A 23,901-nucleotide genomic window follows, 5' to 3' on the forward strand; every position below is an offset into this window, starting at 1 on the left:
CAGTAAGCGAGTCAATTTACTCACCAAATCCTTCAAGGTCAGAATTGGGAGTCATTCTTGTTTCCTCTCTCTCCAAATAACTCCTATCTAATTAGTCCCCAATCCCCTCTGATTTTTAAAATTTACTCTATTATGAAAAATTTAAAACACACAAAAGTAAAAACAATACTATGAAGATCTACATGTAGTCATAATGCAGGTGACACAATTTTCAATTTATGCCTCATCTAGTTTAATCTTACCCACTTGCTTTTTCCCAAAAAAAAAAATATATTTTATTGATTTTTTTTAGAGAGAGGAAGAGAGAGGGAGAGTTAGAAACATTGATGAGAGAGAAACATCAATCAGCTGCCTCCTGCACAACCCCCAAATGGGGATGTGCCAGCAACCAAGGTACATGTCCTTGACTGGAATCAAATCTGGGACCCTTGAGTCCGAAGGCCAACACACTATCCATTGAGCCAAACAAGTTAGGGCATTATTCACTTTCTTTCTCTCCCAAATCCTTAACGTTTTATCAACAATGTGCTTTCTGAACAACGATGTGGTTCTTTGTGGCTTGTAGTGTTCTACCAGGTCTACCTAGATCTTAGCTAGTTTTCCTTATAGTATTTCAAAAACTGTTTTTTGAAATTCAGATTCCATCTGATATCTTCACTACATACAATCTGATGATGGCCATCCTTTACCCAATGAATACAGTCCTACACTCTTAGCAAATGTTTTCCCACTTTAGCCCATGCCAACCTGCTCAGATTCTTAACCCGCAATCTCTGCCCTCATACCCAGTGTTCAACAATAGAGTTCTTGAAAATATGCTGCTTTTTCAGGCTTACAGATATTTCAGTAAACATTTTCTTTTGTCCGAATGGATTATTTGGAACCCTTTCTTAGTCTAAATTCTTCTTCTATGTCAATGCCTGACTCAGGCATTTTCTCCTCTCTAAACCACCTCCATCCCCTCATCCTGAAAACTTGTTGAGGAAACCATTCTCTTTCCTGAGTTACTACTGTTCCACTAGATACCTCTTTTATCTGTTACACGTAACACATTCTAACAATTTGGGTCATGCCCGTCTTCTCCCGGAATCCTGGATCCTTTACGTCACAGACTGTGTGCATGCCTTTGCTCTTGCTGTGCTCATGCAGTGTATGAGACATAAACCAGGAAGAATTTTTGCTAAAAGAATGTCAGATATTTTTTAGTAAGTGTATATGATAAGTTTTAAATGTTAACTTCATTTTCGGTGTATCAAGGATTTTTTTTCAATTGACATTCTATTGTAAATGTTTATTTCATAATCCCACAAGAAGGATTAAATGTAGAGATAGAAAGACTTGGTATCGTAACTGGTAAATTGATTGTAACAATGGAAAAAATAGCACAAAAGAAGCAGGTTTCTATTTTCCTATACTATCCCCAACCAAAAAAACTTTCTCCTTGACAATTAATTATTATGAAGTTGGACACTGGAAAGTATAAGGCAATTTAAATAATTCAAATTTGTATATTACTTTACAAGGTAATTTCTTACCTATCTCTAGGACCTCAGGGGAAGAGAGGAGGTTATTTTCAGATAAATGGTATTTTATGGAACAAGATTTGATCTGGACTATTAGGGAATTCATCCGTATTGTATATCTTGGATGGAAGACTGGGTGATAGACAAGAAAATATTTTATTTCCAATTTCTTGATAAGGAAGCTAAGAGGTCAAGTGCTCAAACCCACATAGTAGAGAAACAAACAAACAAAACCCAAAAACTATTTTCAATCCTTTCTATTTGACCTATTAATATGTTACGCAAGACTTTTAGAAATGTATTAGAGTTCAAATAACATTCTGGCATGTCAATTTGTTTTTAGAAACACAACTAGGTGATGTAATGTGCCTCTTTTTCTTAGATTCTGACCAATACCGCAGACCTAGTGAGTCCCTTTTCGCTGCATTTCTGCATATCATTTTCACAGCTCTAGAGCACAAGGGATACAATCTTCATTATTCTCTATATTACCAAGAACTGATCTGAGAGTACAATTCCTTTTAAAGTTAATATAAACTTTTCCCAGAATGCTGTGAAGGCAGGCAAATTTTGTGATAAAAATGGAAACTTTTTATTTTAATAAGACCTCAATTATATGGTCCAATGTTAACTTGCTTTAAAATGTGAACTCTGACAGCTGGGCATCAATCCTGACTTTTTTTTTTATTAATTTTTATTTATTTCCCTGTATAGACATAGTCACACCTGGGGACTGAGAAATTCCATAAATATTTGAGTAACTGAATTATTGAATCAAGACCAATGTATGTGAAATATGTTTCTTTAACTTGATTTAAATGGTTGGGTTGAATTTGTGAGCCATTCTCAGCTAACTTTAATAAACCAGCCTAATTTTTATATGACTACATAGACATATATGTTTGCTTTCTGAGTATATATGCACAAAATATCTCTATATCTGTACAGAATAGACAAGTTAATAATTAAATGCAGCCACACTAATAAAGTATTAACACTTCAGCATTTTTTAAGGTTGTTTATAATTTATCTTACTTTATTATTATTTTTTCAGCAATTTTACTCAATTCCTCCAACCTCCATATGCTTTATCTTAGGGGTGACAAATGCCTGGCCAAATGCTAAATCTGAGCAAAGTGTTTTAAATAATTCTTTAAACATTTTTAAAAATGTAAATCCTTTATAGATGGGGTGAACTTCCAGTAACACAACCCATATCAGCCTTCTGTTGTCTACTATCTGGTGGAGTCAAATGTTTGATTATACCTACCTGGCCTGCACAAGTCTCTGAGAGCCCAACCTTTGTTCATAATGTGTCTTCAAGTAGTTGGCCTCTAAAGGGTGCTCAAAATTTTTCTCTTGCTTTGTTCTATCACCCAAAAATAAATTAGGCTGTATACTGGGGATTAGAGCTTTCCAGGGGACAAGGGATTAGAACTTAAAATATCAGAGAGGTGCCTATGGTAAGGTACAAAGAGGGCTGACTAGTTTTTCATTTTACCTGTTTTTTCCAAGCAATTGAAATGGTGGCATGCCTAATGTAGAGATTTGGGTGTGTGCTCAGAGCAAAAGCATTCTAGCTGATGCTTGGTTCCTTTGTTTTATATTTCTTTAACTTTATTTAAATGGGTGTGTTCAATTTTTGAGCTATTCCTCAGAATGGGAAGGCATTCTCACCGGTTTTGCCATTAGATTAATCTGAATTAAAAAATCCTCACAATAATGAAAATTTTACATTTGTTGAGCTTTGGACCTCATGGAATACTAAAGAGTCAAGGATATGTCTCAAATATTTGAAAATTTGTTTCCAGAGAGCTTTTTTGAAGTAAATTGATTTTTTTTTACACAATGAAATGAAATACCATTATTTTATTGATGTTGTGGATAATTTTTAATAGCATGGAATAATTCTTACAAAAATGTTATTATAATGGTACTGTTTAAAATGAAGGTGCCTCAAAAGATGAGCATTACAAATGATTTTTTAATTTTATTTCTCTCCTTTCAGCCTTCTTTTAAAGAATTACAATAAGTAGCTTAGGAGTATTAAATTATTGGAACTTTTAAAACTGGATTATGGGGAAAGTAGTTTGATCTTTTCTTGTATTTCATGAAGAAATATCCTATCCATTCTAATGGAAACCCTGAGCATTTTGAGATCTTACATTATAAATTCTTCACAAATATTTTTATTAACACACACACACACACATACACACACACACACACACACACACACACACACACACACACATACACACATATGGATGAGTGATATAAACTGGTTCCCAGACTTTGGAAACTCATTTCTACATAAAGAAGAGATAAGTCACATTTACTTATGAAGGACCTTACATTACGTGCTAAAAGTCAGGTAGTTGTCAAGAATTTTATATAGGGTGTGATAAAAGGTGATTATATAGCAATAGTAATATTTTAAATAAGATTAGCACTGTGTTATAGCACTTACTATGAAGAAGGCACCAGTCTAGGCATGGTCTGCATCAGCTCCTTTCATCCTTTTGAAAATCTTCTGAGATAGGCACAATGTATTTTCCATTTTACAGTAATCTTCTGATTACAATGACTAGCACATAATAAACATTGAATAAATGATAGTGGTTACTATAAACCTTTTAATAATATAGTATGTAAGAAAAATAAGACCACCTTGACATTCAGAATACTCTAGGCTTGAATCAAACTTTGCCACTTATTGCGTTCCTTAAAGCAAAGTAGTCCAACATTTTATATTACAGTTTTCTTATTTTTAAAATGAGGATAATTTATGTCTAACAGGGTTTATATAAGGATTAAAAATGTAAGTCAGATCATGTATATGAAGTGCTTAGCATGGTGCAAGATTCATTGGAAGACTTCAGTGAATGCTATTAGTCATGTCAATTAGACAACCATGTCAGTTATCTCTTAAAGGGGGTTCCCTAGAAGCTACAAGTCATGAAACTACCCGATAGTCAGGTAGCAGGTGAACATGTATCAATTACAATATTTTTTTTCTGTTCATGACATCTCTTGTTTCATAATAGTAAATTATATCTAAATAGAATAATATAAAAATGTAATGCAGGAAAACCTCATCTTTCAATACCCAATGAAATCTCTCACCTATTTCCACACTCAAGTAAAATGAAGGAGCCCACTATTTACCCTTGCCATCTTCTCTCACCACACCCACACTTTCTGCTCTATCTTGCTTATTTCTTCACTTGCCTGTCAAGATGCTCAGGTTCTACAATAGAAAACAAAGACAGAGTCATGGTTCTTTTATTAACCATTAAAGACACAATACCAAAATATCATAACTATACAAAATAAATGGCTGGCCAGGGGAAGAGTAAATGTTATTAATGCAATGGATTTGCCTAATTCAGATTATATTTATTAAGAAAATTTTAACTTCAAAAGTACAATGTATTCCTTTTGTGAGCCAACCAATTAATTTATGTAAGTTTGTGGTTAATCAAATACATTTTCTTATATTTGGAAATTCTTCCTGGTATTCCTATGAATACCTAGTTTCATTATACAAGTATCATTATACTCGTGGAAAGATAAGAATGTCAGAGACTTCTGGGATGTGCAACATCTCTTCTTCCCTCTTCTTGGGCACAGAGCTGGTCTATAACCATCAGCCTCCCTTGTAGTTAAGTGTGGCAATTTGAATGAATTCTGGTAAATAGAATATGATGGGTACTATTTTTAGGCAAAGCTCATACTCTATTATGCTCTATTCAGCCCCACCTGGGTGAATATAGACAGCTGGGAAGCCCTGTGGGTGGTGGAGCCTTTAGATGAAAGAAGGTTGGGCCCCTGCATGATGGGAAAGGAAGCCACACTATAATCCTAAATACTAAGCCTGGTTTCTGACTATAGCATTAAATAATATTTTATTGTCCTGAGTCATTATATGTTTTTGTATACTAAAAGAAGTTGACCTATTATAACTAATACTAGTGGCCTGGTGCATGAAATTCATGCACAGAAGGGGCATTTCCCTTAGCTCATGCTGCATTCTCTCCAATCACACATCCCTCTTGCAGTCTGGAACTGCTGGCTCCTAATTGCTCACCTATGTGCTTGCCTAATTGTCCCTTACTGCCTCTGCCTGCCTGATCACCCCTAACTGCCCTCCCTTGCTGGCCTGATCTCATCCCCAACTTCCCTCCCCTGCCAGCCTGGTTGCCCCCAACTGCCCTCCTCTGCTGGCCAATTTGGTTCTAATTGGTCAGTTTCTATGCCAGTCAGCATCAAAAGTTCTGCCTCGTAGGCAGCCAATGGCTCCTCACAGTTGACCCAAATTTAGTTCTGATTGGTCAGTTTATATGCCAGTCAGCATCTCTGGGCCTATCAACAGGGTCTGATCAGAAAGGCAGGGCTAATCAGCAACCCTGGTGGAGTTCTGGAGACAAATGATGCAGGGATGCTGGCCAGGCTCGAAGAGAAAAAGAGAGGCAAGCACTGGTCAAAAGCTGCCTCAGACACTAAAGATCAACCCTTGCTTCTCTCTTCAGATCTTTCCAGGCCTGATTTAAAGCCTCCTCAGCAGTCACTGCTGGGTCACTGGACCTGCAGCAGCAGTTGTCAGTGCTGGGTCACCATGGCAATCCAGTGCTGACTTCCATGGTCAACCTTTGGTCACGATCAGTAGTTACACCCTAGCTCTTTATTATAGAGATAATAAAAATGATGAAAATAAATATTAAATAATAGGATGAATATCTAGAAATGCTAGCATTTGCAAATGTAATCTGACCTGTATCATAGTAGTTATTTATGAAAAAAGAGGGGACTTCACCTCCAGTTGTCTGTCAAATGCTAACTTATATACTTAGATCCTTAGATCCTTAGTGCTTGAAAATAAATAAGTGGGAATAAAATTTCAGTTAAAAATAGAATGAAAATAAATTTTTCAGTTTCCTTCTGAAATCATTACCTCAATATCTTTCCTTCTCTTAAAATAGACCCATAATTCATTAGATACTTTCTATGATATATTTTGGCTTTTAAAAATGATGATCAGAGACAGCAGGATGCAACAGTTAAGAGAACAGGCTTTGGAAACAAAACACCTGGTTCTGTAATGAAGTGGCTATGTGATGTTGGCAAATTACTTTTCCTCTCTATGACTTATTTTCCTCATCCCTTCAAGAGCATAATAATGGTATCTACTTCCTAAAGTGTATATAAGGACTAAGTGAATCAATATTTATAAAATGTTTGAAAAAAATTCAACTCATAGTTATCACTATATGTGTACAATAGCCTGTGTATAATTTAAATGCTATCTAATTTATCCTTTAAGAAGAAATTAAACTTTTTTAATTAAAACGGAAATACAAATCTAAGATCTTTTTAAGCTTGACTTGTTTTTATACCTAATCACCCATGATTTATTTCTCTGCTCCTCAATTAGACTTTCATAGATGACTCAGTTAACCTATGCTTACACATTTGCCCAACATCCTGTCTTTCTTTAGTGACCTTCCTTCTCTCTCTTTAACCAATACTTACCTGTGCTACATTGACTAATTTGGATCTATTAGTTTTCCAGGGCTCTCCTAGCAAGGTGGTGGCTCAAAACAACATGAATGTATTTTCTCACAATTCTGGAGGCTGGAAGTCTGAAATCAAAGTGTTTGAAAAGCCATTCTTCCTCTCAAGGGTCTTTGGGAGAATCCTTCCTTGTCTCTAACTAACTTCCACTGGTTGCCAGCTATCCTTGCATCTGTCTGTGTATAGCCTTCTCCTCTTGTCCAAATTTCCCATAAGTATAAGGACACCAGTCATTGGATTGAGACCCAGGTAATCCACTCTGACCACATCTTAACTTGATCGCTTCAGCAAAGATCCTATTTTCAAATAAAGTTACATTCACAGACACGGGACTAGGTTTTAAACATATTTTTGGAAGATAAAATTCAACTCACAACAGGATTTTCTGGACCTAAAAATATTCTCTTTTCCCTCCAGCCCACCATGATTACTTATTTTCTATTTTATTTATTTGACAAACTAGAGGCCCAGTGCAAAAGATTCATGGTAGGGTCCCTAGGCCTGGCTGGCAATCAGGGCCGATCAGGGCCTTTTGGCTGCCAGCCAGGGCCTCCCTTCCCTGGCTGCTGGCCACTGGCCGAGGTTTCCCGTTTCCAACTGCCGGCCACTGACTAGGGCCTCCTGTCATTCCGCACCACCCCCCTGGTGGTCAGTGTATATCATAGAGAGCACTAGAACTCCTAGTCCCCTGGTCCAACTCCCAAGGGGACAGTTTGCATATTAGGATTTTATATAATAGATAATATAAATACACTTTCTGACTTTACAAAGGAATTATGAATCTATATATTTTCTGACAAATCCTATATAATAAAAGGCTAATATATAAATTGTCCCCCTATCTGGGAGTTCAATCAGGTGGCAGGACTGATCAGCCAACCACCTGTGGCCCTTCCCCCAGGCAGGCCCCTTATTGCCTCTCCCTGCCTATTGGCCCTGATTGGGATGGGCTGGCCAGACCTCAACCGTGCACAAATCTGTGCACTGGGCCTCTAGTTATATTATAAGCACCTAAGGGTTGTCACAAATGACAGTATTTCATCTTTTTTTTTGGCTGAGTAGTATTTCATTGTGTATATATACTATATACTTATCCAATCATCCATGGAAGGACATTTTGGATGTTTCTACTTCTTTGCCAGGGTGAAGGATGATTTCACTCATGTGAGATATAATACTGAAAGCAACAAATAAACAAGCAAGACAAAAAACAAAAACTCATAGACACAGACAGCAGTATGGTGGTTAACAGAGGGAAAAGGGACAGAGGGAAGTAGTAAAGAGGGCAAAACATATGATGACAAAAGGAGATTTTACTTTGGATAGTAAAAGCACAATACAATATGCAGCTTATGTATTATAAAATTATACAAGTAAAAACCTATATAATTTTATTTATCAATGTCACCCCATAAATTTAACATTTTTTTAAAAAAGAAAAGCATTAATCCAAAAAGAAAAAAAAAATCTAAGTGTAAGGATCATGGGCCATGATAATGTTTTGTGTGCATTTGTATACTTTTCTATAGGACAATATAATGCATATAGTAATTAATGTATTAATGAATAAATGAAGTAATATAGAGCTAGTAATTAAAAATTATTGTAGAGAACAAGTGACATAAATGTACATGATTAGAACATGTCATTTTTAACTTATGGAATGCTTTTGACTGATTGTATTATAAATTCACAAATTTAATTAAATTACATATAAGATATGAAAATATTCCAATATAGATTCATCAGCTATATTCACTACTTTTGAAGTAAGAGATTCTATTTTGTTTTGCAACTACAAAGAAGTTTTTACATTATAAACAAGAATAACATAAGTATGGGATCTGAATTCTCTAGTACTAACTTTTCTTAGAAAAGAACATTGTATTGCCTTAAACTATTTAATAGTTAAAATCCCCAATGATTAATGGAAAATAGTAGGAATTCATCTCAATTATATAAAAGTAATGTTTTCAATTTACATTTTCACAGATGATAATGAGTGTGGAAATTTAACCCAGTCCTGTGGAGAAAATGCTAACTGCACTAACACAGAGGGAAGTTACTATTGTATGTGTGCACCTGGTTTTCGATCCAGCAGTAACCAAGTCAGATTTATCACTAATGATGGAACCAAATGCATAGGTAAGTCAACTGTCTCACTCAAAATTTTATCTATCTCTTAATGCTTATTACCTCCATAGATTAAATAATTTTTAAACAAATTTTGCAAATCCTTGTTTATATTCTAGTTGTTAAATGCTTTCAGACACTTCATTAATTCCTTTATTTCTCTAATGTTGTTTGATCAGTTACTATGGAACATTTATTTGAGAATATAAGAAAAATCTTTTTTTGAGACAAATCAAATAGTTTGCAAAACAAAACTTATGAACTATGGTGACAAACAACAGAATAACTACTTGCATTTTAAAGTCCTAACTCAAGAAAATAATGATTTGGATCACAATGTACCAATGCTTTTATAAATATTCTGAAAAAGAGTCTATATTTTCTTAGAATATGTTCAGATGGATATTACTTATGAAAGAATTGTTACAGTGTTTTACTATTTCCTTCAAAAAGTTAGTCACACTTAAGATTTGTAGTATGGTTTTCTGAACAATAGAGTCCTATTTAGAAGAGCGTTTCCATTTCACTAAAATGTCCTCTGGGAGGATAATAATTTCAATTCAATCCTGAAGTGAAATATGATACTGAGTTTGAAGAGTATCTAGGAGATGCTTTTAAATATCCTACTATAATTTGGTTATGCATTTGATTTATCAGATTCTATAGAGTTTGAATTACAGTCTGAGAAGAAAAGATTATTTAGAACCTTCAAAAGATGAAGTTTCTTTTTTTTTCTTTCTTTTTAAATATATTTTATTGATTTTTTACAGAGAGAAAGAGAGAGGGATAGAGAGCTAGAAACATCGATGATGAGAGAAACATCGACCAGCTGCCTCCTGCACACCCCCCACTGGGGATGTGCCCACAACCAATGTACATGCCCTTGACCTGAATTGAACCTGGGACCTTTCAGTCCGCAGATCAAAGCTCTATCCACTGAGCCAAACCGGTTTTGGCGATGAACAGTTTCTATAGGAAAATTTTCTGAAGTGAAAGACTGGAACTTTGAAAGTAAATTATAAATCATCATATTCATGTTTTCTAAACAGTGTCCAGTTTCCCAACAACTTGTATAATTAATTATGATTGATAATTGTCTATAAGATTAATAGGTGAACTGAGACCCTAAGAATTAAATCACATAGTGAGGGATATATATATGACTAGAATTCTGGACTTTCTATGCATCATGGACAGGATTAGTGTGCTGCTTCTACTTTACATACTTAAAAGAGAGATTCATGTTAATCTAGGTTGAATTAAGACCTTTGATTAGTTCCTTAGTGAAAGCCTCATCAGTAAGCTAAGTAGAATTCTGGCAGTGTTATTATGAACATGATGAACTAGGAGATAATATTCAAAGAAAATTTATCAGTTAAATGTCTTTATCAAAGAAATTGTGATATCTCATGTACTTGTGGTTCATAACATTTACTTTGCTATGTAAACAGGAAAGATTTTACTCTCCTCATTTTATAGCCAAAGAGAGTATAGGACTACACTCAATTGATTTAGGATAAAGGGAGAATTAGATCAGTCTTATATCTAGAAAATCATTGTTATTTCTATGAAACTGAATTGGATGGGTCATTAAATTCTCATACATTGATGTGAATCATGCAAATGCAGTGGGTCAAGCTTTGCAAAGGCATAAGGAATTTAAAATATGAGAAAATAATACTATTTTGTTGAATGATAATTTTATCTTTAGTGTTTGTAGATTTTTTTTTTGGAATGCAGATTTACCATTATTAAGGAAATAGAGGCCCAATGCATGAAGACTCGTGCAAAATGGGCCTTCTTTCCCCTGGCTACTGGCACCACCTTCGCTCCGGCCTGGAGCTGCTTTTCTGCCTTCCCACACTGCCCTGAGGTCCAGAGCTGCTGGGGCTGTGTGAAATGCCTGTGCAGTCGCCATGGCAATGAAGCAAGCGTCCCACCCCCAGCCACTGGCACCTGCATATGCAATTAAACCCGCCATATTTGTTGTGTTAATTTGCATATGCACTCCTGATTGGCTGGTGGGTGTCGCAAAGGTATGGTCAATTTGCACATTTCTCTTTTATTAGTGTAGATAGGATAATTATGAAGTTCCAAGCAGAAAACTTACAATACTTCACTCTTCATTCTTCTTGAGCCTATACTCTTGTTGCTGGTCTTCTTAGAATGTTATTTAATGTGAGTATTTTACCTTTTGTAGTTAAATTCTAATTTTGTAGGTCTGTAAGCTTTAGTATAAATGTTCCAATAAGTGAAAAAAATCTAACTTGTAACATCTTAATCATTGTATTTAATAGTTTTAACTGTGCACTTCATTCTTTCTCGTCTCTAGAAGACATCTTGCATTTTCATCTGATCATGTTTATTTTAATATACATCAGTTTACAAAGGGCTATATACCTCTGTGTTCTTTATAAGTATAGAATTTCTATATTAAGAAAAAAAGTGAATCACAGATACAGAGAAAACACACACACACAAATTATTTTCTTCCAACATCTTTTGGGAGTATAATTCCTTTGTAATTTAAAACTATTTCTTCTGCTCTAGCTGGTTTGGCTCAATGGATAGAGCATCAGCCTGAGGACTGAAGGGTCGAGGGTTCGATTCCAGTCAAGGGCATGTGCCAGGTTTGCAAGCTTGATCCCCAGTAAAGGATGTGCAGGAGGTAGCCAATGGATGATTCTCTCTCATCATTGATATTTCTATCTCTCTCTCCCTCTTCCTTCCTCTCTGAAATCAATATATACATATATATTGATTTATTATTAAGATACTGTGGAATGGCCCTAATTTTTTGTTAATTCCATTTTTTGCTATCTTAAGTAATCAGTAAACACAACAATTATATGAAAGCCCAATACCCAGTACTGTGTCCTTCAGTTTCTACTTGTTTTGTTTGATGGATTATTCAGTAAAAAAACTCATTCTCTGGAAAATTGTTATTTTTCAACAAACTTGTTGTTCTTAAGGATTAAATTTTTTTTGAGAAACAGAGCAACCATTTCTTTTTTCTACTCCTGTAATAAAATCCTCAGGGAATTTGAACAGAGGACCATAATTGTATTCCTTTTATACATTATTATATCACTTTATACTGTGTTGCCTCTAATTTGAAAATTTTGCTGATTGTTAAATTTGACATGTCTGATAATTATTGTCATTAAGAATCTCTATAAATAGATAATGAAAAACTGCAATTCAGGGCAAAAATGACCCAAGCAAAATTCTTTACTTTTATTCTATATTTAAATACTATTTAACACAAGGTGATTTTGTTATAGACGGCTTTGAGCAAGATTTAGCATCATGCAGAATTTTCTTCACCTTGGAATCACTGTAAAGCAAAAGCTAATTAGCCCAGCTTCCCAGAGACCTAGTTACAGACTTGCATTTCACAAATGCGGATACTGTGGCATCCACTAGTAAAGTGACTCTCCCACTCCCAAGACCAAATGAGTGGAACCTAAGGATGCCTTCATGTTTATAATAGTACTTAAGAGCTGTATTTACTGCTTGTAATTTTTTTAAAAAATAGATTTTATTGATTTTTTACAGAGAGCAAGGGAGAGAGATTGAAAGTCAAAAACATCGAAGAGAGAGAAACATCGACCAGCTGCCTCTTGCACACCCTCTACCGGGGATGTGCCCACAACCAATGTACATGCCCCTGACCAGAATCGAACCTGGGACCTTTCAGTCTGCAGACCGACGCTCTACCTCTGAGCCAAACCAGTTTCGGCTACTGCTTGTAATTTTTAATGTCCTGTTTCCATGAATAATCTGATAGTTTTTTTCTCATTTTGAATAATATTAACATCCAATTTTGTCTCTGTAGGTTACTTCTAGTAATTGAACATTGTATCTTTTCTTTGAAGTCTATGAGTTAAACACTAGAAAATTCACCTATTGATGATACTTATAAGAATCAAAACAATTAAATGATCATGTTTTGAGAGGAAATTCTGATAATATTCTAGGTTGGCTTATTGTAGACATAAAAAAAATAACCTTATTACTGAAAAGGTAAGAAATGAATTTTTGATGTGCAAAACAAGCACATGGTTTTTTTGATGTGCCTACATTTAGAGAAATCAAGATGGCATTAATAAGCCAAGAGTTAGGTTGGTAGTGGAAAAGTGGATTAATTCTTCAATATGGTATGTCAATTATAGCCTAACTGAAATAATTACATAGTACAATTTTGCTTTAATTAAGAAGGGAAGGAGGTTCCTTTTCTCTCTTTTATAGCTTTGGGAAGTTCCAAGACAGAGCAATATAATGAGACATTTGTTATCAATCTGTTTTCTCTAAACCAGCATGTTCATAGGGCTCCTAATATTAAGGAAAAAAAAAAAAAAGCATAATGGATTTCTGGATCTGATTTCTAACTACAATATCTATTACATCTTTGACACCACTCCAAACACCTTCATATACATTTCCTCATTTGTTATGAAAAATAACTATTTGGAGATAAAAGGTATTTTATAGTATTACCCTGTGTACCAAAATTAATGAATAACATATAACATAGAGGTAGGGAGAATCCATTGTTGTTTTAGTAGGTCCAAGCCAATTATGCCCTGCAAAAAATTGCAAGAGAAGTTAGTGTGGATCTCACTGCAGATTGGCAGTCATACTCATTTTGGCTAATCTAGTTTCATCCTATTTCAGCATGGGATAGTCTTTCAGTATTTTATGATTCTCTCTATATTGCTGGGTAACAAAGGGGCATAGAATGATAAGCTGAGTATAGTGGAAGAATATAGCCAGTTGTGGTAGCCACACTCCATTACTAGGTTAAACTCAATAAACTGCTGAGGCCCTGAGTGAAAAGGATATTAAATTCAAAGTACAAGAGGGCAAATAAAAATTGAGTTTGTACAGCCAAGATTTATATGTCGCTTAGAGATTGGGTGTGGGATGAAGTTCCCAAGGAATGTTGCACCTTTGAATAACTTTGAAATTGAGAGAATCAACACCATGTTTTCTGTTAACTCATAAAAGGCATTTAAAAGTATGAAACATGGGTAATCAAAAACATAGCTTTCTGCCTGTTCCGTGTGACTCAGTTGGCTGAGTGTCATCCCATGCACCTAGAGGTTTTTTGTTCAATTCCCCATCAGGGCACATGTCCTAGTTTTGGGCTTAATCCCTAGTAAGGGGCACACTGGAGGCAGCTGGTCTATGTACCTTCCTCATTGATGTTTCTATCTCCCTCTCCCTCTTCCTTGCTCTCTCTCTCTAAAACTCAATTTAAAAAAAATCTTATTAACAAAACAAAACATAGCTTTCTAATTTGTGGAAGAAATTGTTCTGTTTATAATACTTCATGGATGAGTTCACACTTTCTTTGGAGTGTTTCCCCCACTTGGTTACAGTTCATGCTACTTCTTCAGCACTGTTTCTAAAAGGACTAGTCTTTTGCTTTCTCATACTTTTTTTTTTTTATCACTTCATTGATTTCATGAAAAAATAATAACCCTAGTTTGCACTTCTACCAGGTCTTTCTCTTCAACTCAAGTTGGAATGCTTTTCCTGATGGTTCTACAGATTCCAAGAGTCAACCTGCTATTACTCATCCCCTACTTTAGTTTGTCTCCTCTCCCCGCCCCGCCCCCGCTTTTTTTTTTAAGTGGCAATTTCTGAACACATACCTTACCTAATAAAATAGTAATATGCAAATTAACCATCACTCTGCTACACTCACCAGCCACACCCACAAGCCATGCCCACCAGCCACACCCACCAACTAATCAGAGTGAGTATACAAATAAACCCAACCAAGATGGCTAAAGCCACAGAGAGCAGGAGGAGGCTTGGGTTTCCCAGGCAACAGAGAAAGCCAAGCTTTCTGCCTGTCCTGGCTGTCTTAGACCTCCACTCAAGGCTATAAAGCTTCAATTATAGAAGGAAGCAAATTCTGGAGCAAGCAGGAGGCTTGGCTCCACTCCAGGCTACAAAGTTTCAATTGTAGAAGATAAATAAAATCCAAATACCAGGGCCTCCACTTGAGTCACCAGGGGGCATGGCTGGCCTGCAAACCACCAAGAGCCCTTTACTCAGGCCACCCCATTCCCCAAGGGAACCCCCACCCTGATCCAGGACACCCTTCAGGGCAAACCAGCTGGCCCCTACCCATGCACTAGGCTTCTATCCTAGCTCATAAAAGTAATATGCAGATTGACCTTCACTCCAACACACAAGATCAAGATAGCTGCCCCCATGTGGTCAAAGATCCTGCCCCCATGTGGACACAAGGTGACCACCACAAGATGGTCAGCAGGGGAGGGCAGTTGGGAGGTACCAGGCCTGCAAGGAAGGGCAGTTGGAGGCAATCAACCCTGCAGCTGATGGCAGTTAGGGGTCACCAGGCCAGCAGAGGAGGGAAGTTGGGGGCAAACAGGATGGCAGGGGAGCAGTTAGACATCAATCAGGCTGGCATGGGATAGGTTAGGGGGTGATCAGGCTGGCAGGCAGAAGTGGTTAGGGGCAATCAGGAAGGCAGGCAGGCGAGCAGTTGGTAGCCAGCAGTCCTGGATTGTGAGAGGGTTGTCCCAGATTGGAGAGGGTGCAGGCTGGGCTGAGGGACATCCCCCCATATACAATTTCATGCACCGGGCCTCTAGTATAGAAATAAGAGGAAGAGGGTGAGGATGCCAGAGCAGTCCTATTTCTTTAAAAGTATTGCACTTGGATTTTGGGATAGTACAGATCACAAATGCACAGACTTGGCAGAAGAACATGGGATTTTCTCTTTTTTTCAGACCTGTTAATTGTCTTCTTAAATCTAGTATTATTGTGTGATCCCCTTTCACATCCCATGTGGTTCAGGGTTCCGGTTCAGGGTTAGGTTCTGGAGAAGGGCCACACAAATGAAAAGAGACTAGAAGAAATTTAATTTGGCGATATGGAGGGCCAGGTGGTAGAACTACACACTGCTCTGGCCCTGATATCCCTTTTATTGAGGTTATGGGGAAACACCCATAGCCCTTAGGCAGGAAATAACAGAAATTTACATAAGACAAACAGAGGTGGAGGCTCCTTCAGCTAACAATGTCTCAATTAAACAGTGAATGGCTAGAACAATTAAGGTTGTTGACCAGCCTTCTTCGCTTCCTGTCCACATCTCTCTATTAGTGAAACAGTGATTGGTTTCCGGCATATCATCACTTTTTATAGCTAATAGAATTTTCTTCAATAATCTGGTAAGACATCTATTATTAGTTTCAGTTTTGTGTGGTGTGAGTTTATATTGAGTGAGTTAATATTTTTCGGTAGCTTTATTGCATTTTTAAAGTGAAAAATTAGTATCAGCTACATTTAAGATAACTAAATGACATTTTAATGAACTTCAATTACTTTCCTTTTTTTATGACAAACAGTATTATACTGCTCTATTAGCTTTATTTAGTAAAATTGTATACTTAAGAGTACATACAGGTTTATTCATTAATCTGATGTTTGTTTGTTTTAAATATATTTTATTGATTTTTCACAGAGAGGAAGGGAGAGAGATAGAGAGCTAGAAATGTCGATGAGAGAAACATCAACCAGCTCCCTCTTGCACACCCACTACCGGGGATGTGCCCACAACTAATGTACATGCCCTTGACCGGAATTGAACTTGGGACCTTTCAGTCTGCAGACCGTCACTCTACCACTGAGCCAAATCGGCTTCGGCTTATTCATTAATCTAACATAGAGTAGTTCTAAAATGTCAGAGCTAGGCTGGAAACACAAAAAAACCTTTGCATTAGTTTAAGGTAACAATCTGGACTTCAGTTCCTTGGACTCATTCTCTATTGGAACCCTGCCTACTGTTTTTTTGTCTTGTTTTGTTTTGTTTTGTTTTATTGTATTTATATTGTATTTATTACTCTAAGAGTTATTTCACTATAGTATGTAAAAAAATTTTAAATTAGGAATATAAATTATGTGAACTTAAAACCTGTCATTTTTCTTGTGGCATTGATATATAGCTACTGAAAAATCAAAGACTTAATTCTGTACAATTTGTTACTTTATCTATATTGGGTATGTATTAAGAATCATAATATAATATATCCTGAACAAAAATAACATTTGTGGTAAAATTTTAAGGGAGTCGAATCACACATTTGCTACATCTTAATTTTTGGGATAATTTGCATGTGGAAATGGAGCCTTGGAAAGAAAGTGGGCTATTTTATTTTATCCTCCAGAGGTATTTAAGCTGAGTTGTTATAATTAATTAAGTTTAATATTAGAAAGCCAAGTATTTTTAAAATTGGGTTTTTATTAAATTAGGACTAAATATTACACAGTCAATGATGAAATTAATGACTTTGTTGATGAATCATGCCATTCAGAAAACAGTTCAAGAGTTTGGCCTATGAATAAAATTTTCAATACACTGTCAAAATCCATGGGCTAAATCAATGTTAAACAAATTTATGAGGCTAAGTTAGCTTTGTCACTTTTCTAAATGATGGGATTTTCCTTGCATTTTTATAAAATTTGTTATGAAATTACTAACTAGATATAATAATACCAGCAATGTAGCCTCTATATGAGTACTAAATTAAAAAGTTGTTTTTTCCCCAAATATTTCCAGATATAGATGAATGCAGTGAATCAGTGGTCTGTGGTGATCATGCAATATGTGAAAATGTGGATGGTGGATACAACTGCTCCTGCAAGGAAGGTTATCAGACATCCACAGGAAAAGAAAAGTTCACACCTAATGATGTCACTTACTGCCAAGGTAAATTATCAAATAACTATGTAAAGTATGTACGACACAACTGTAAAGGGTCAAAGAACTATGCCTTCCAAGAAACATTCCAGTATTCACCACTTGCTTATAAAGTGAAATTTAAATATATATAGCATTTTTTTTCTTTATAGAAGATATAGATCACATGTTTGATATAGTTAAATAAATCATATTCCTTAGAGCCGTGGTTGGCAAACTGTGGCTTGCGAAACACATGCAGCTCTTTGGCCCCTTGAGTGTGGCTCTTCCACAAAATACCGTAGCCTGGGCAAGTCTATTTTGAAGAAGTGGCGTTATACAGTAGAATAAGTTTAAGTTTAAAAAATTTGGCTCTCAAAAGAAATTTCAATCGTTGTACTGTTGATATTTGGCTCTGTTGACTAATGAGTTTGCTGACCACTGCCTTAAAGTAACTAAAATCTTCCATTTTCCACAAAATAGAATGAATTTATGAATAAAATGAATAAATTTTGTTATGGATAACTTTTAAATGAATGAATAATGAAAAAATAAAAATAATGGAACTTTAATAAATAAAAATTGAAAATGAAATTTATGTTAAAAATGTGTTTTTACATATCTCTGTGCATCTGTATAGAGATAATAATTTATTGATAATAAAAAATTTAAAAAAAGAATGTGTTTTTAATGTTTAAATAAGTAAGCAATATTATTAGAATCAATGTAATCATCTTAGGAAAAACATTTTAAAACTTACTATATGATCCATTTTCTTCTACAGAAAATGTGAATGCAGACTGCTATTTAGATAATGCCTGTATTGCTGCAAATGTTGATAAAATTTTAACAAAAGTAAGTAGACTAGTTGAATTAAAATTTTATTTTTATTTGATATTTTTATTTTAGTTAAAATGTTTTCAATGTCACATTTTAAGAAGTGTAACATGAAGAGTTGAAACTACAATATTTAAATATAGAGTTCTAAGAATTCTGAGTCACAGGTAGGATTAATTTGAAAATGACCAAAGTTTTGAAGAAGACTTACATATTTATCTTATGCTACTTTTCACTATTCAATATAATCAAAAATTCTTTTCAATATGTAAAGAAAGTTGATGAACAAAATAGAAAAAAAACATACTTTGATGTCAGACCCATTCTCACATTCTAAGGAGTTATAGATGAATGAATCTAGATTTTGCTCTATTTAGCAAATATTTTAGAAAGTAGGGCATCTATAAAATTATTATCATGTGATTGAAAGTGTGAATCTCAACAAGACTAATTTAACAATCAGCTAAAGCGATTTCCATTTTATTGCGTTGTAAAGAATTTTCTGCCGTTGATTACTATCTAATTCAAATTAAGTTATAAGTATTATGACTTTAAAAATATTATTTTAAAAATTACCAATTCAAACATCTATTCCTTTTATGAAGTAAATTTTATGTTCTTAAGTTATTTGGGAAGGTTTTGTAAATAATTTTGTTTTGAAGTGCTGCATGTTATAATTTGGGTTTGGTAACATTAATATATAGGACAAGAAAACCAAATTCAGAATAAATTTAACATGCAACCTTTATTCTTGGAAAGATCCACTAGTACTCTAATTTGGTTTCATTTTTCGGGACTTATTTTTATTCAGATTAGAAACATAGGCCAACTTGTGGCTTTACTACAAGATGTCTATAGAAATTCTGTGAAACATCTTTCACCAGTGGATATAACTACATACATAGAAATATTAGAATCATCACCATTCCTTGGTTCCATGAATAGCACTAACTCAGACAAGGACACCCTTTCTAATTCAACTCTTGCTGTAAGTATGCTGAACTTTAATTCAATATCATTGTGCTTCAAAATTCTCTTTACATCTATGATTAATGAAAGATTCCAACATTTTTAAAAGATACGCATTTTTCAACAGGAACTTGTGAAAACTGTGAATAATTTTGTTCAAAAGGATACATTTATAGTCTGGGACAAGTTATCTACAACTCATAGAATAACTCATCTTACAAAGCTGATGCATGCTGTCGAACAAGCTACCTTATGGATTTCTAAAAACTTCCAAAAGACCACTCAGTTTGATACTAATTCAAGTGATGTAGGTAAGAAGCCAAGGTCGATTTCAAAGCAATGGTATTTTCCAAACAAGCCATTCTCAAAGGAAAAGAGACTATTTAAAACTAGAGGCCCAGTACACAAATTTGTGCATTTGTAGGGTCTTTTGGCCTGGCCGGCGATCAGGGTTCATCGGGGCCATCTTGCACAGTCCCAATTGGGGCTGATGGTAGTTGGCTGGCCTGGGAGGGACTACAGGAACCAATTGGCTCCGATTGGGGCTGTTGGGGGGGTGGAGGGCAGCCGGCTGGGGAGGAATCACAGGAGGGCTTCAGGGCTTGCCTGGCCTTCTCAGCCAGTTCCATTTTGCTAGACCCTAGCAGCAAGCTAACCTACTGATCAGAGCATCGACCCCCTGGTGGTCAATGTGTGTTATAATGACTGGTTGAGTGGTTGACCAAACTGTCAACTGATCAGTCAGACACTTATCATGTTACTCTTTTATTATATAGGATACTGTTGATTAAATAGGCATTTTTTTCATATCAATGCAGAAAGATATGGTGATGCATGTTATAAGAATGACATGCATAAAGGATGAGTTAAAAGGGATGAATACATGAGCACTGCCTTATTCCCACAATCTTCACCTTTTCCTATTCCTGAACTGTTGAGCATTTAAATGCACAAAGCATATTACTTCCTTGCCATTCTAGTTCTTAATCTCATGACTGTTAGGATCTACCTTGATCCTTGATCTCATAGTAACAGAGAGATTCTCTGGATGTAGTATTTTTAAATTTCTTTTTAGAAATATTTTATCTTTTTATAACTTTAAAGCAATCAATATAGTATATTAGAATGTTTCTTGCTTCATGCAGTCTTATACTTAAAACATTAGAAATCTTGGATCAAATTGAAGATGCTGATAACATATTTTAGAGGAAACAAGAGTACATGTCTACTATATATTGTGGGTGACCTCCTGCTGTGCAATAGTAGATATACAATAAAAATCATTATCTCATCAAGGTTCATCATTTACTCAAAATTAAAGTAGCAACCATTGTGACTAATACATAGGAGAAAATATTTCTATGATGATCCTGCATGAAAAAGGCGAAAATACACCCATTAAGAAAAGTATCCTACAGTAATTTAGTTAGATCCCTCTCCATATTGTATATTATAATACCATCCTCTATGACAGTGGTTCTCAACTTCTCTAATGCCATGACCCTTTAATACAGTTCCTCATATTGTGGTGACCTCCAACCATAAAATGATTTTCATTGCTACTTCATAACTGTAATTTTGCTACTGTTAATGAATCATAATGTAAATATCTTTGTTTTCCGATAATCGTAGGCTCTACAGTTGAGAACCGCTAGCAAGGTCACCTAAGACCATCGGAAAACACAGTTATTTACACTATAGTTCATTAACAGTAGCAAAATTACAGTTATGAAGTAGCGAAAAAATAATTTTAAGGTTGGTGGTCACCACAACATGAGGAACTGTATTAAAGTGGTGCGGCACTGGAAAGGTTGAGAACCACTGCTCTAAGATATTATAATTCTTATTCTTTGCTTTGGTAATTATGATATACTAGAGGTCCAGTGCATGAAATTTGTGCATTGGGGGGGGGGGGTCCCTCAGTCCAGCCTGCACCATCTCCAATCTGGGACCCCTTGGGGGATGTCCGACTGCTGGTTTAGGCCTGATCTAGGACAGCTGGTTTCTAACTGCTTACTTGCCTGCCTGCCTGTTCACTCCTAACTGCCCCACCTGCCTGCCAGCCTAATCACCCCTAACTGCTTCTGCCTGCTGGCCTGATGCACCTAACTGCCTCTGCCTGCCAGCCTGATTACCCCCTAACTGCTCTCCCCTGGAGGCCTGGTCACCCCTAACTGCCTCTGTCTCAGCCCCCACCACCATGGCTTTGTCAGAAAGGTTGATCAGAAGATGCCTGGAATAATTAGCATATTACCTTTATATTAGTATAGATAGCTTCCCTGTATTCATATATGTTTTATCTTTTATTTTTTTATTTAATAATGGTATATATAAGCTATGAGCATTATAGTAAATTTAAAAAATAACATTGAATCAGATAAATTATAATGTTCAAACATGTTCAGAACACGTACATTCCATCTGTTATAAATAAGAAGTTGAAATATAATAACAATGGTTGAAATGGTATCTAACTAAATATTGATTAAACTAATTTTAGGAAATTTATGATTTTTGTGCTTTTGTTTCAGCTCTCAAAACTTTCTTCTTTGATTCACATCATATGAAATATATTCATCCCAATATGAATGTGGATGGAGATTATATAAAGATATTTCCAAAGAGAAAAACTGCAGATGATACAGATGGTAGGACTTTGATAATCATATATACAACGACAGTGATTTGCAATAAGTACTTATCATGGATTTGATGATATCATGTGTACATATAACATGTGTGGTTTTTCTATAGGCATTTGATGTTTAAAAACAGAATTTTTATATTTGTACTTAAGATTTTAATTCAGATATAAATACCTGGGAAGAATGTTAGCTGACAATATCCACACCCTTCTTGTCTTACTTCCAACCTCTGCAACTGTCTGATATTGAGATTCTAATGAAAATATTTTATAAATGTGATTCTATTACTTGGTTTACAGCAGTCAATAAATGTTATAATTTGCATACAATTTTTAATATTTCTTCTTCAGTAATACTTTATATTCCTTATTGTGAGACTCAATTTGTGATTGTGTAAGGAAGGCAAATAATGTTCAAAAATACAGAAAGTTATTTTTAAACTTGGATCTTTTTTCTCCACTTATCATTGCTTAGTATTCAACTGAACTAAAGGCACTATTTCTTAAGGAATAGAATCACAAAATGCTAGGCTAGAATGTAACTTAATAATTATCTAACCTAAATCCTTATTTCCCACAACATTTAATAGATTTGTCTCTAGGCATATTAACAGATAGTAGGGAACCAGCAATAGAAGAAAGGGATTTGAAGAATTCAGTCCTCGCCAGCTTTTCCTCGCCCCTTAACCATAGACAACCTATCAGCTGCTATTTTAAGTTAACCATTTACCTGCTCTCTAAGTGCAATGCACTTAGAAAAAAATATCTGCCAATAGCAGAACAGTTGTGGTTGTTCTTCAAAAGATATTACCTACAAAACATCATCTATAATATTTTCTCAAGAATCTATGGGGTGGTCATAAATACGTATGAAAAATATACTAGGTGCACCAGTTAATAATGCGGATTTTTTTCAATAGATGGAGTTACACATATGTTGATATATATGTGATTGGATATGTATGCTCTTTTGTTGTATTCACAACAATCTTCAGAACTTTATATGTCAAGTTTGCTGAAGGCGTTAACATCAGAGATAGTTTTACACTTAAAAATGTTGAATTTCGTGCCAAAATAAAAGAGCATTTGTGGGAAGTTTTAATTCATTACTTTATTTTGAAGAAAAGTGCTGCTGAATACTTCGGGAAGTTTATTGTGAACATGCTCCATCTCACGATACTTGTGAATGCTGATTTAAATGCTTTAAAAGTTATGATTTCGATGTAAAAGAAGAGAATGTTCCAAGTCAACCAAAAAAGTTTGAAGACCAATAATTAGAAGCATTATTGGATGAAGATGCGTGTCAAACTCAAAAACAACTTGCAGAAAGATTAAATGTTACTTAGCGAATAATTTCCTATAATTTACAAGCAATGGGAAAGATTTTAAAGGAAGGAAAACGAGTGCCACATCAACTGAACAAAAGACAAATAGAAAACTGAAAAGTCATCAGTAAAATGTTGCTTCAACAGCATGGAAGTTTTTTTGCATCGAATTGTGAC

The 23,901-nt window shown here is 35.2% G+C and overlaps 1 protein-coding gene across 2 annotated transcripts in view; it reads left to right on the forward strand.

Annotated features, from left to right (window-relative positions):
* Positions 1-23,901, forward strand: part of ADGRL4 (adhesion G protein-coupled receptor L4) — a 112,991-nt gene that overhangs the window by 49,295 nt on the left and 39,795 nt on the right. The window contains exons 3-8 of one of the 2 annotated variants that reach the window (XM_036446672.2): positions 9,090-9,242; positions 17,830-17,979; positions 18,734-18,804; positions 19,598-19,774; positions 19,883-20,066; positions 22,287-22,403. In XM_036446672.2, the coding sequence (XP_036302565.1) occupies positions 9,090-9,242; positions 17,830-17,979; positions 18,734-18,804; positions 19,598-19,774; positions 19,883-20,066; positions 22,287-22,403 (852 nt within the window). Of the gene's footprint in view, positions 1-9,089; positions 9,243-17,829; positions 17,980-18,733; positions 18,805-19,597; positions 19,775-19,882; positions 20,067-22,286; positions 22,404-23,901 lie in introns of those variants that run through there. The other variant, XM_036446674.1, reaches the window with a different exon arrangement.

Source organism: Pipistrellus kuhlii, unplaced genomic scaffold (genome assembly GCF_014108245.1).
Source record: "Pipistrellus kuhlii isolate mPipKuh1 unplaced genomic scaffold, mPipKuh1.p scaffold_m20_p_2, whole genome shotgun sequence".
Taxonomy (NCBI): domain Eukaryota; kingdom Metazoa; phylum Chordata; class Mammalia; order Chiroptera; family Vespertilionidae; genus Pipistrellus; species Pipistrellus kuhlii.